Below are 13076 nucleotides of genomic sequence, written 5' to 3' on the forward strand. Positions count from 1 at the left end.
CTTAAATTGGCAAGCTTAAAGGTATCTTCCTAGTGAGCAATTATTCAAGGGGGCCTCACACAAGAAACAGAAAAAGAGACATTAGAAGGGACAAAGAAGACATCTAATTCCTAGAATCGGTGAGAGATGGCTGTGCTGTTCCTCCTCTCTAGTCTCTTAGTTCTCCCCTAAGCCAAATTCCTGTACTGAAGATGCTCCAAGTGCACTTTCTGGCACGTTACAGAAGACGAATGAGAGGTAAAATCTGATTTTGCAAGATCATTTACCTTCTATGGGACAAAATGATAGATTTTACAGTGAACCCTAGAATTGATTGTGATCACTGTGCGCTGCAAATTTCCATCTGTTGTAGTTTATTGTCTCTCTCCCACCATCTAACAGAACGATCCCTGTAGGACCGCATATTATGAAAAAGTAACTAGCTGCTATGATTCTTGATGTTCTTTTACCCTGTATGTGGGTGGCCTTTTAAATGATTAATTCGACAATTTTGAAATCTTTGATAGTTCTTTTAATGATTAATATGGTATTTTAGATATCATTGTAGTATTTGTAAATGTTTTAATAGATGGTGTATGTTTTATGGGGACAAACCTCTAAATAATCATGAATTGATTGATATATGTATTTTGGTAACATTAAAATAGAGCCAGAGGTTTTGACGATAGAAAAACCACCTACTTCAGTTTCAGATCTCTAGACACCAATACTGAAACCTCTACTGAGACTATTTCTCTTCTAAACCTCCAACTAGTAAATCAAACAAGTGTTATAGCTTCCTTTGGAAGCTGCTGTGCCAAGTGAACAAACACTCCATGCCATTCGCCCTTCAACCATTGCCACACGGGAACAGACGTGGGCTTCAAAACAGCAGCATTTGGCACACATTGCAATAGTGATATTCCTAGGAGACCATTACCAGACTTGAGAAGGGTCAGTGCCTGCTATGCATTGAGCAGCGCAAGAATTGGAAAATTGCAAAAAAATGGTAAGTAATCGACTCAGCAGCTTCCATTTTCTACTGGCTTAGCATGCCATCAAATGCGGTGAAGGGGGTGGGCATGGGGAAGAGGACAGACATTCCTTCTCTGGGATCTTCACAGATTTCTATTTGCTTGTCAGATGTTTTGCAATACAGTCTAATCTTGTGAGAGTTGCTTAATGGAATCTGAGGCGGTCGCCCACAGGACTAGCAATCATGATATTACTGATCCTACAGCACAGCTTTTCAACTACAAATCCAATTTAAAAAAAGTTCTCAGTTACATTGAGGATTCGTTTTAATATACTGACTCTGCTATTTCAGAGGCGAGCTGAGGCATAGGTTTGGCGTACTATCGAATGCTGCTCTCCTTTCACACTTCCTGCACCCCGGCAACATTGTCACTTGGTTTACATTATAACATTACAATGATAGGAAAAGTAAACGCAAATCTTCATTTTAAAGAAGTAGCAGTTTGAAAGGAGACATTATCTGACTCTTGTAAATTTGCTATCGGTTCAAAGCAGAAGCCAAGTTAAACCCCAAATGTAATGGCATCTTTATTGTTCATTCGCCTTCTGAACTCCTGCAAGGTTATCTTGGGGTTCTGCAGCACCTTCAGCACCCCTACTTCCAGCTCCCCAGAAGAGCCAGTCTCCTTTGGGGTTGGTGCAGCCATTCAGAGGTGGGGCACAGCCTTCTTTTTTTTTTTTTTGTTGAAACATTTTTTATTATTTTCCAAATCAACAATGACTGTTCATTACATCACGGGTCCCCGTGTTCATTAAGAGTATCTTCCCTCCCAACCCCAACTCGTCCCCTCCCCCCCCACCCCCATGTCAGTGCGCCTCTGCCCCCTACTTCTCCCCCGACGTGCCCCCCCTTCCAAGGAGTTCATTTACAGTTGCTCACCCCCTCTCTGCGTAAGCAAATCATCCCTCTTGTCCAGGCCTCCGGTATATACCTGGGGACCTCCTTCATTTCCATCTGATCTCATTCCCCAGTTCCCCTCGCCTCTTGCCGATCCGAAGTGCTCCCTCCTTCCCCCACCTCAGATTTCAGCCCCTGGAGCTCAACTACCAACGCTTCCCATGCCCTGGCCGTCGCTAACGCTTTCTCATCGTCACTCCTCAGTGCCACTTGCACCCGGAGCGTGCCCTCCGCCCATCTCACTAGTGCTGCCCTCCACCGCACGTAGCTAGGCCCCCCCCGGGATTTCCAGTGCAGGGTCAATTCTCTCTTAGCTAATATCAGCCCCAGATCGTAGAACCTGCTAGTGACCTTCGTACGGCGGGTGTGGGGAAACCATAGCAACAAGCAAGTCCCCATCTCTGGAGTGATAGAGCGGTCTGTCACCTGATTCAGGCAGTCCACTACCTCAGCCCAATAATCGCCCAACTGCGGACAGGCCCAAAACATGTGGTGAAAATCTGCCCCCTCTCCCCCACACCGAGGGCATGGAGATTGTGTTCCACCAAAGTATTGCAAGACCTTGGCCGGCGTCATATACGCCCTATGTAACGTGAAAAACTGAACTAACTGGAACCGTGCGTTCCGAGTTCCCTTCCAGGCCCTCCGCACCAGCGTGGACCACGTGGTCTCCGGTATCGTTTTCCCGAGGTCCGTTTCCCACTTTTCCCGCAGAGCGGCCAGAGGTTGCAAGCCCTCCGTCGACAATCTGCGGTATAGGCATGTAATGGCTTTGGTCGTCCCTGCCGCCATCACGACATATTGACAACCCGCCGCGGTCGGGGGTTCCGACAGCCCCATATTCCAATGCTTCTGGATGCTCGCCACCAATGCCGCGTGGAGCAGAAAATCCCCCTGCGGGAGCCCGTAGGCGTCCTGTAAGTCCTGGAAGGGTAATAACACACCGTCCCGGAATAGGTCCCCTACCATCTGTACTCCCAGCTCCTCCCAATTCGCTAGCCCCGACCAATCACCCCCATGTGGGAGCGCTGTACACATCCCAAGGGGGATTTCCGGAGCGTACGGGCGGACTATAGCTGCCCGCCTCTGGCACCTATTCCAGCACTGCCGGAGGGTGCGCTCCTCCAGGGTCAGCTGAGTCAAATCCAGTCGCTGCTGGAGAACCATAAAGGCCAGCACATGCCGTGGGATCAACCTGTCCTGTGGGCCCTCTGGGCCTCTATACTCCCGGGCCACCTCCTGCGTGAGCCACTGAAGCTGGGCCGCCAAATAGTACCATTCAAAGTCGGGGGCTGCCAGGCCCCCCTCCGCTCGTGGCCGCCGCAACGTGGCCAGCGCCACCCGCCGCCGTCCCGCCCCAAAATGAAACCTGTCGAAAGTGCCCGTAATCGCGCGAAATACGACACCGGGATCCATATAGGAAGTGTGCGGAAAAAATAAAGAAGGCGTGGCAGCGCCCCCATTTTCAGCAACGCCACCCTCCCGGCACATGAGAGCGGGAGTGTACTCCAAAATCCCATACTACCCCGCAGACCCCGAAGCGCCCTGCCAACATTCCCCTCCAACAAATCTGCCTGGGTATGATAAATGTTAACCCCCAGGTAGCGCAAGCAGCTGCCCTCCCAGCGGATACTTCCCGCCGTCTGCGGTGTCCCGCCGCCCTGCGACAACGGAAACAAACACGTCTTACCCCAATTGACCTTCAGTCCAGACATGCGACCGAACTCCTTCAACAGGGCGACCGCTCCCCGTAACGCATCAGTCGCGTCCCTCAAAAACAACAGCAGGTCGTCTGCATACAGGGAGATGTAGTGGGCGTCCCCCCTCAGGGAGACTCTGGAATAAGCACCCCCCTGTCGGGCGTGAGCGGCCAGCGGTTCAACTGCCAGCGCGAACAACAAGGGGGATAGGGAACAGCCCTGCCTCGTCCCCCTCCACACATGGTAGGAGGCCGAGATGGTAGTCCCCGTCTTCACCCGGGCCGTGGCCCCGCTATACAACAAGGCGGTCCAACGTACAAAGTCCTCCCCCAAGCCGAACTCCCGCAGCACTCGATACAAATATGGCCACTCCACACTATCGAAGGCCTTTTCTAAGTCGACCGACAATGTGCAGGCCTCCGGGTATTCACCCCGGTCCAGTTCCATCACCCGCAGCAACCGTCGAATGGAGGTGGCTGTGCTGCGCCAAGGAATGAAGCCCGCCTGATCCGGGTGGATCAAGGCAGTCATGTGGGTCAAGAGGCGCGACGCCAAAATTCTACTCAGAATCTTGTAGTCCACCGTCAGCATAGAGAGCGGGCGGTATGCTGTGCGCGCAGCCGCTTCCCCACCGGGTTTCAGTAAAGGTATCACGATCGCCTCCCGAGCAGAGGCGGGCAACTGCCCCAACCCCCATGCCTCGCTATACAGGGCCTGCAGCTGCTGTGCCAACAGATCTGGGTAGGCCGCATAAAACTCGACTGGCAAGCCATCCGCTCCCGGGGTCTTTCGACGAGCCATATGCCTAATTGCCACTCGGATTTCGCTCAGCGAAATCGCGCCCCCAAGGCCCTTTCCAGCGTCCGGGTCCAGTCGAGGCAGGCGGGCTGCCAAAAGAAAATCAACAAGGCCCTCCGGTTCCCGGTCCATAGTACTATCATATAACCCAGCATAATAGCTGGCGAACCGCGTATTTATCCCCACCTGGGAATAGACCGGGACCCCCCCTTCCTCTACCAGAGTGAGTATAGGGTCACCGCGCGCCGTCGGGTTCGCCAACCACGCCAGGAGGGATCCCACCTTATCCCTTTCCGCATGCGCTCGCACCAGATAAGCTCTATGATCGTAACAACGAAGCTGTTCCATGCAGACCGCCACGCGCTCCCGCGCCTCTACAACCCCAGCTACCTCACCGTCCCCTTCCTGATGCGCCCGCGGGGCACAGCCTTCTTATCAGCACTCCGTTAGGATGACTGATATTCTTAAACCTCATATTATTATGGATTTGTGTGACGAATTTTGTTCCCTGCTTAGATGTAGCTATTCTAACACAATTGTTGTGGCAGTTTGCACGATTAAGATATTCAAAAGATTATAATAAATCAAAGAGCCCTCAAGTAAATTCTCAGATTATTTTCCCTCCCCCTTATGGCATGTAGTCCTTCCTTGTTCAGTTGTTTACATTAGTCACAAATCTGTGTCAGTCAAAAGATTGTATTTCAGCATGTTTGTTTATGAACTGCTTGTGTGAACAACATTATGGGCTCTGATCAAGCACATCTTTTTTTAGGTATGGGTTTTGACAGAGCAGCTGTCCAGCTGACCTATTACCTGCAATATCAATATACACAAGCATTCGTAAATGCATTAGGTTTCGCCTATGTGATTAATAAAAAGCAGTTTTATGTTGTAATGTGTAGCTTGCTGAGTAATTGTACAATATAAGTTACAGAAAGTCTGTTAAAAGTGTTATGATTTGTTTATGTACAAAAAGGCAATATATTGTGTTGTTACTAGTGGTATAGTACAGGTAAGTAATAGTAACATTTTGAGAAATGGAAGGGGAAATAATAGAATTAATTGATGTAATAGCAATATTGTGTGTTTAAGGGAGTTCTGACAACTTTTGGGCCGGTGCATCTGCACCTGCTGGACCATTCAAATCATGCCCCAAATGTCTGCAAGATAACTGCATTTGTGAATGCCTGTCTAGTAGTAAAATATTGCAATATTTGGTGTTTAGCGGAGTTATGACAACTTTTGACCCCGGTGCCACAGCACCTGCTGCACCATTCAAATCATGACCCTGTAAGATATTGCCTGTAAGGCAACTGCAGTTGTGGCTGCCTGATTAGTAGTAAAATATTGCAATATTTGTTGTTTAGAGGGGTTCCTGGAGCTTTGGCCCCGGTGTGACTGCACCTGCTGCACCATTGTAATCATGACCCCAGTGCCTGCTAGGTAACTGCACTTGTGACTGCTTATTTAGTAGTTACATATAGCAATATTTGGTGTTCAGAGTAGTTCTGACAAATTGTGACCCCTGCGCCACTGCACCTGCAGCACCATTGAAATCATGGCCGTAGTGCCTGCTATATAACCGCACTTGTGATTGCCTGTTTAGTAGTAACATTTTGCAATATTCTGCGTTTAGATGGGTCCCTACAGCTGTTGGCCCCGGTGCCACTGCACCTGCTTCGCCATTTAAATCAATTCCCTTTAAACTGCAAGATAAGTGCAATTGTGGCTGCCTGTATAGTAGTAAAATTTAACAATGTTAGGTGTTTAGTGGGGTGCCTAGAGCTTTTTGTCCTGGTGTCACTGCACCTGCTGCACCATTGAAATCATGACCGTGTTGTCAGCAAGGTAACTGCACCTGTGACTGCCTGTTTAGCTTTAAATTTTAGCAATAATTTGGATTCATTGGGGTCCCTAGAGCTTTTGGCCCCAGTGTCACTACACCGGCTGCACCATTCAAATCAAGCCCCTTTTAACTGCAAGGTAACTGCAATTGTGACTTCCTGTTTAGTTATGAAATATAGCAATATTATGTGTTTACAGGAGTTCTGACAACTATTGGGACCGGTGCTGTTGCACCTGCTGCACCATTGCAATCATGACCCTGTTGTCTGCAAGGTAACTGCACTTGTGACTGCTTATTTAGCTTTACATTTTTGTAATTTGTTTTGTTTTGTGGGGTCCCTAGAGTCTTTGGCACCAGTGCCACTGCTCCTGCTGCACCATTCACATAAAGCTCATTTTAACTGCAAGGTAACTGCCAGTTTAGTAGTGAAATTTAGCAATATTATGTGTTTAGAGGAGTTCTGACAACTTTTGGGCCCGGTGCTACTGCACCTGCTGAACCATTCAAATCTTGGCCCTGTTGTCTCCAAGTTAGCTGCACTTGTGGCTGCCTGTTTAGTAGTAAAATAAAGCATAGCTTGTGTATATTAGCTTTAGTTCTAACGTGTAATGTTTATGACAACATTTAGAATTTGATCATAATGACCAAATAGATTAAGTTGAAAAAATCAATCCGATAATGCCTACAAAGCGCAAAGAAAGGTACTGAGGTATGAATAGGAAATGCTACAAATGTTCTAAGGCTAAAGCGTCTACTTTACACAATTAAGTTAAAAAAAATAGAAAGCATTCCAGCATACTGTTAGAAGCGGTCTGCCTTTTTTTGTGGGAAGAGAACTTATCTTGACAATGAATGGGGCTTAAACAGTGTGAACAACTTTAGTAGAAGTATTGTAAATGCATGCAGCCAGGGGAAGATATATTAAATGCAAGAGATTTCACAAGCACATCCCAAGGGCGCTACAGGGTAAACTTAATAAAGTGGGATTTGGGTCCGTCCCTTTCACCTATAAGCTTTCTTTGATTGGCATTTTGTTAGTTATATCTTGGTTCAGCCAGTGGCATATTCATGTCAGACTTGATGCTATTGGCTGTTGGGCTGTATCCATCCGCCATGCTTGTATTGAACTGAACAGGGACTACTTTACAACTAGGGAGACTTAAATGTAGAGCAGCATTTATGTCAGATGTGCTTACACTGCGTACATTAGCACATTAAACCCTGGCATTTTGATTTTACAAGTGCGGGTTTTTTTTTTCTCACAAGCAGTCTTCACCTCCAATGGACAGCAGGCCCGTTCGCAGAGCTGCTTCTGCTGCCGAAATGAACCCGCTCTCTTTGTTTTCCTGCACAACTAAAAGCAGCAGACCTATAGCAAGAGTGCTTTATGCAGTAGCTCTTTGTAAGAGCTATTTGGGCTCGTTACAGTTAAAGCAGGAGAAACCGCAAACAGACCATTTGTCATTGGAAAGGCAAGTAAGTACACAGACTGCCTGTTCAGTTCTATATGCTGGAGACCTATATATGTCCTGGAAGATGTCCGTACATACTTCCTTTGGTCACAGAATGGATAGGTACAGCAGGCCGCAGAATAGCAATGTTGTGAAAATAAGAGGATTTTTAAAAGGAAAGTGGCTTAGGGGGAAAGTATTGAAGGGAAAGAAGAGGGGAGTCCCACCCAATGCTGAAAATTTGCAAATGTATGCAGGGTGATTAATTATGTCCTATGGATGATAAAAAGCAGGCATAGGCGTGCAGACATTTTGCTTTTTTTGTGCCCCTTTTTGGCACGGATCCTTTATCAGGTTGATTTAATAAGTATATTTGGTTACAACCCAATTTAGACGCTTTATATAGGACAATGGGTACTGAAACGTACGCAAAGTTGATAAGAGAGAGGTGACACCGAGAAATCATACCATGCCGAGTGTAGAGGGCAATATGATGCTGGAGAGGAGTAGCAACATTGGGATCCACGTCAGAAATCATGTTTTGAAGTCTGCAAGTCTGCAATGCTTAATGTTCTATAATCTTCACCCCTCCCTGCTCTTTACTAATCATTTGAACTCCAAAATTACAGCACCAATGACAGCATATCATCCTATTTTTGATATGGGTCGAATAATGTTCAGTATGTCCTTAACACATTACGGTGTGAAATTAATTTTATAACTTAACTGTTTGAAAATGTTTGTTTTGTATAGATCAGCCTGTTTATTTTTCTTTTTCATTTATAGAGATATATAGAAAATTCCAATATCATGGCCTGTTACAACGAACTTATTCAGCTGGAATGGGGTGAGGTGCTTGCACGATTCAAACTAAGGTAAATCTGTAAATGTCTTTCTCTCTTCCCATTCTGAATAACGTTGCCACCTCTTTTGATCAATTGTATATTTCAGGCTTTTGCAAGCTGAATTGAACACAAATAAGTCAATGGGGTCCAAGAAGGAGTGGGTCCGAGGACATGTTTTTTTCCAATTTAACTTGAGAATAGCCATAAAAAACGATATCCGTCAATAAAGTTCAAATTGCTGGAAGTGCGCCATAAAAGGCAAAGGCCTAGTGCATGCCTCCAGTTCATGTTTATTGTTGGTTTGATGTATTTTTCATTAATAATTTCAAACATCGAAAAAAAAATATGGCTGGCTGTGGAAAGTTCCAGAAAACAAATGGGCCTTCAAACCAACCCACCTCTTGGCCTTGATCACCAAGGGGTTAGAAATGCAACAGTGATAAAAAAGCAAAAAAAGAAACCTCCCAGACCCCCATCCCCTACCCCCCCCCCCACCCCCACCACACCCACCTCAACAGGAAGGTGGGTTATGTTTCCTCCCACCGCAGCCTTGCTTAAGAACAGGCGATTGGTGTCCTCCTTCCACCTTGACTACAGGTGGGGGCCGGGGATTACACTTGTATTGTTCATTTATTCTTTCCCTTCTCCGAGCGTTTCTAAAGTACCGGGATGGTTCATCATGGCCCTTCTGCTTGTACGAAAAGGAAGCCAGTAGTGGCACTCTAATTTGGCCCCGTGCCACCTTTTATTTCTTTTTATTAACCCGCAGCCACCGGTGTTGCCCAGGAGTGTGGGATTGCCTGATTGGCTATCCTTTGTCCTGTCAGTACTCCACCTAGTGTGGAAAAGTGCTTTATACTGTTATACAATCTCATTATATGTATTGAGACGGCTGAGTTTGTGGAGATGGCATCAGGGCAGGGGTCAGCAATTCCAGTCCGTATTCTTTCTAAGCTAGAGGAAGACTAGGACAGCAAATAACCACTCTGGTACCTTGTACTGTACTAGGAACCCACAACAACTTCCTGCCCCTTAGTAAAACAAGGTTTTGAGGGATGAAGAAATGGCTCCCCACTCTTCAGCAATTAGAGGTGAATAAAGACACACTATTATCCTTGACTAAGACGAGGTCGTTGGTAAGAAATCCCCACCTACACTTGAGCAAGATAAAGGGGGGTACGTAATTGTCAATGCTTCTTCTGCACGGACGCTCTTTGTTGCAGCAGTTTCTTAGACTTTGTTTCTTCCTGGTGACGTTCATTTTCAGCTCTGATTAGGACGAAAACTCGTGCTCTTTAATGAATGGCTACGCCGTGAGGGGTGACATTGCAGAGGAAACGCTGTCACAGCAGGAGGAGCCGCGAGAGGAATCGGGGGTTGCCGCAAGGAAAGCCAGGCTGCAGCACGGGACTCCGTTGACCAGGAGTCCGTGCGTGGCCACAGGTGTGCTGCTGCCCGCCCACCCGCCCCCTCCATTGAAAGGAGCTCGCGGAACCCGCTGGCGCGGGTCCCGCATCGCCGTGAGGGGTGACATTGCAGAGGAAACGCTGTCACAGCAGGAGGAGCCGCGAGAGGAATCGGGGGTTGCCGCAAGGAAAGCCAGGCTGCAGCACGGGACTCCGTTGACCAGGAGTCCGTGCGTGGCCACAGGTGTGCTGCTGCCCGCCCACCCGCCCCCTCCATTGAAAGGAGCTCGCGGAACCCGCTGGCGCGGGTCCCGCATCGCCGTGAGGGGTGACATTGCAGAGGAAACGCTGTCACAGCAGGAGGAGCCGCGAGAGGAATCGGGGGTTGCCGCAAGGAAAGCCAGGCTGCAGCACGGGACTCCGTTGACCAGGAGTCCGTGCGTGGCCACAGGTGCGCTGCTGCCCGCCCACCCGCCCCCTCCATTGAAAGGAGCTCGCGGAACCCGCTGGCGCGGGTCCCGCATCGCCGTGAGGGGTGACATTGCAGAGGAAACGCTGTCACAGCAGGAGGAGCCGCGAGAGGAATCGGGGGTTGCCGCAAGGAAAGCCAGGCTGCAGCACGGGACTCCGTTGACCAGGAGTCCGTGCGTGGCCACAGGTGCGCTGCTGCCCGCCCACCCGCCCCCTCCATTGAAAGGAGGTCGCGGAACCCGCTGGCGCGGGTCCCGCATCGCCGTGAGGGGTGACATTGCAGAGGAAACGCTGTCACAGCAGGAGGAGCCGCGAGAGGAATCGGGGGTTGTCGCAAGGAAAGCCAGGCTGCAGCACGGGACTCTGTTGACCAGGAGTCCGTGCGTGGCCACAGGTGCGGTGCTGCCCGCCCACCCACCTATTGATCCACGCCTACATAATCGTTCTGTCTGCCGAATCGCGGGACGCGAGCGGGACGCCCCGGACGAAGCCCGGACAAAGGGCGGACAGTCTTTGACAGTCCGGGACTGTCTGAGGCTGGGCTGAGCCATATTCTTTACAATTGCGCCTAGGATTATTAGGACTGCGAAGACATTTCTACTGGTAAATTTGTTTACTGTTATACTGCCTAGTAGTGTTACCAAGCTTGTGCTTAACCCACTGTTACTGATAATTGTAATCTTGTTCTGCCCTTAAAATGCCTTTAAGCCAAAGGGACGTATGTATATCGGGGACAGGTCCTCTCGACAATTACCTGGTGAAAAAGGTCAACAAAATAAATAGTGACCGAAGGGCCTCTTTGGGAATGGATAGCCCCCAAGATAGTATTCATAACCCTTTAACTGCCGTGATGGGTCCGACGGATAAAGGTACTAGTGACCCTCCTCCCCCAGCCATTGCCACAGTTATGGCCACAGTTCAGGTTCACATGGATCCTTTAGCCTCAGACTTAAATATAGGGAGTGAAGCTACAGACGAGGTCACCTCTGTTACCAGACCCGTTAGGAACTGTAGAAAGCAGCAAAGTAAGCAAAGTAAAAGGGAAGGGGTTTATACAAAGGAAAAAAAAAGGGTCGACATTACGGAAAAAGCACAGGCCGATTCTGATGAGCCTTTAAACAGCAGCAACGAAGTAAATACCCTAATACTCCCTGACCAATTCTCCCAATTACTCAGCTCCGTTGAGGTTTTACTTGAAGCTAAGTTAGAATTACTCATGCAACCTCTAGTACAGAAACTTGATATGGTCGCTGATGAGGTCAAGAGGCTAGGAGGATTATTATCAAAACACTTAAATTGGGTGGACAGCAACAAAAAGAAGGGGCAGTGTGTAGCTGGGCAAGAGAGCGTAGATAGAGCAGAACATCAACAGTTACCACCTCGGCCCTCTAATATTAATGTTATAGTCACGCCAACTCTCCCAGCGACTACTTTAGCCTCAAATATAGTTATCCCAGCAGCAAAGGAGTCGGTCCCGGCTTATAAAGATGAGGTGGAAACGAAAAGTAGATCCATAAATTTACCCCCGGCATGCTCCCCCTATGTTGTGATTTTAACTAACGTACCACCCCAGGACAGGCACTCAGTTTCTTTGCATAAGGAATCGCATGATTCCCTCAAGCAAAAAACAGTTTCGTGGTTACATAGGAAGTGTGGGTTTCCTTTCAATTTTGCTAATGACATCTTAAGTACTCGAAGAGTAAATTGGATTGGGCCTTCCAAAAAATCCTCTACAGGAGAGTGTGTTATAGTTAATTTTAGACACACACAACATGTGGCTACTGTTTTACTGAGGGCCGCATCTTTAGCACAAGATGCCCCCCCCCCCCCAGAGATCGCTCTCATTTGACAAACTGGAGAAACCACATACCAGTGACGGAATTGACGCCGTTTCCCCATCAGGGTGTAGGAGCTGATTATCAGTTTATGAGTGGGCCTAATATCCCCACGTGTAATCGTTTTGAGGCACTCTCTCTACTGGATATGTGTGATTGACACGAGGTTGGTATTCGGGGGGGGGACGAGTTCTCCCCCGATCAGGTTTCTCATGAAGAAAATCAACCGCCCGCATCCCCCGTATGTATTAATGTTAGCCACTCGACTGATGATAACTGTAAGGGGGGAACAATTAAAATGTTAACATGGAATGTTGCGGGCTTACGCTCCAAGAGAGATAATACATCCTGGTTAAGTTTTTTGAAAGATTATGACATTCTGGCATTTCAAGAGACCTGGGAAACTGAATGTGATTTCTGGCTAGACGGTTATACGTCCTATTTTGTTCCAGCATTAAAATCAGTATCTGGGAGGGCTATAGGGGGTTTAGTGGTTTTGCTTTCGGTGAAACTAAAAGGAACAGTTAGCAGGATAACTTGCTCATGTAATAATTTTCTTATACTGGAATTTAAACTTGCCAATAACACAAAACTATTATTGGTAAATTGTTAAAATTCTCAGCAAGGGGACTCGCCGAATGCTCACTTGTTATGGTTAGCGGATTTTTTAAATACTTACACTTTGAAGCAAACCACTTTTTGTCACTATATTTTGTTAGGGGATTTTAATGTGCACTTATGTAGTCATAATTGTTGCTTAACTGACATTGATGGGCCAGATTTGACATCCCCCCAACACTTTGAGCACTCAA

The 13076-nt window shown here is 47.8% G+C and overlaps 1 protein-coding gene across 6 annotated transcripts in view; it reads left to right on the forward strand.

The window, feature by feature from the left end:
* The window catches only part of PDE8A (phosphodiesterase 8A), a 2267087-nt gene that overhangs the window by 1131597 nt on the left and 1122414 nt on the right, over window positions 1-13076 (forward strand). For all 6 annotated transcript variants that reach the window (XM_085644266.1, XM_085644269.1, XM_085644268.1 and 3 more), the window contains exon 6: window positions 8494-8582. In XM_085644266.1, the coding sequence (XP_085500392.1) occupies window positions 8494-8582 (89 nt within the window). The remainder of the gene's footprint in view (window positions 1-8493; window positions 8583-13076) is intronic.

The sequence above is a fragment of the Triturus cristatus genome, chromosome 3_1 (assembly GCF_964204655.1).
Source record: "Triturus cristatus chromosome 3_1, aTriCri1.1, whole genome shotgun sequence".
NCBI lineage: Eukaryota > Metazoa > Chordata > Amphibia > Caudata > Salamandridae > Triturus > Triturus cristatus.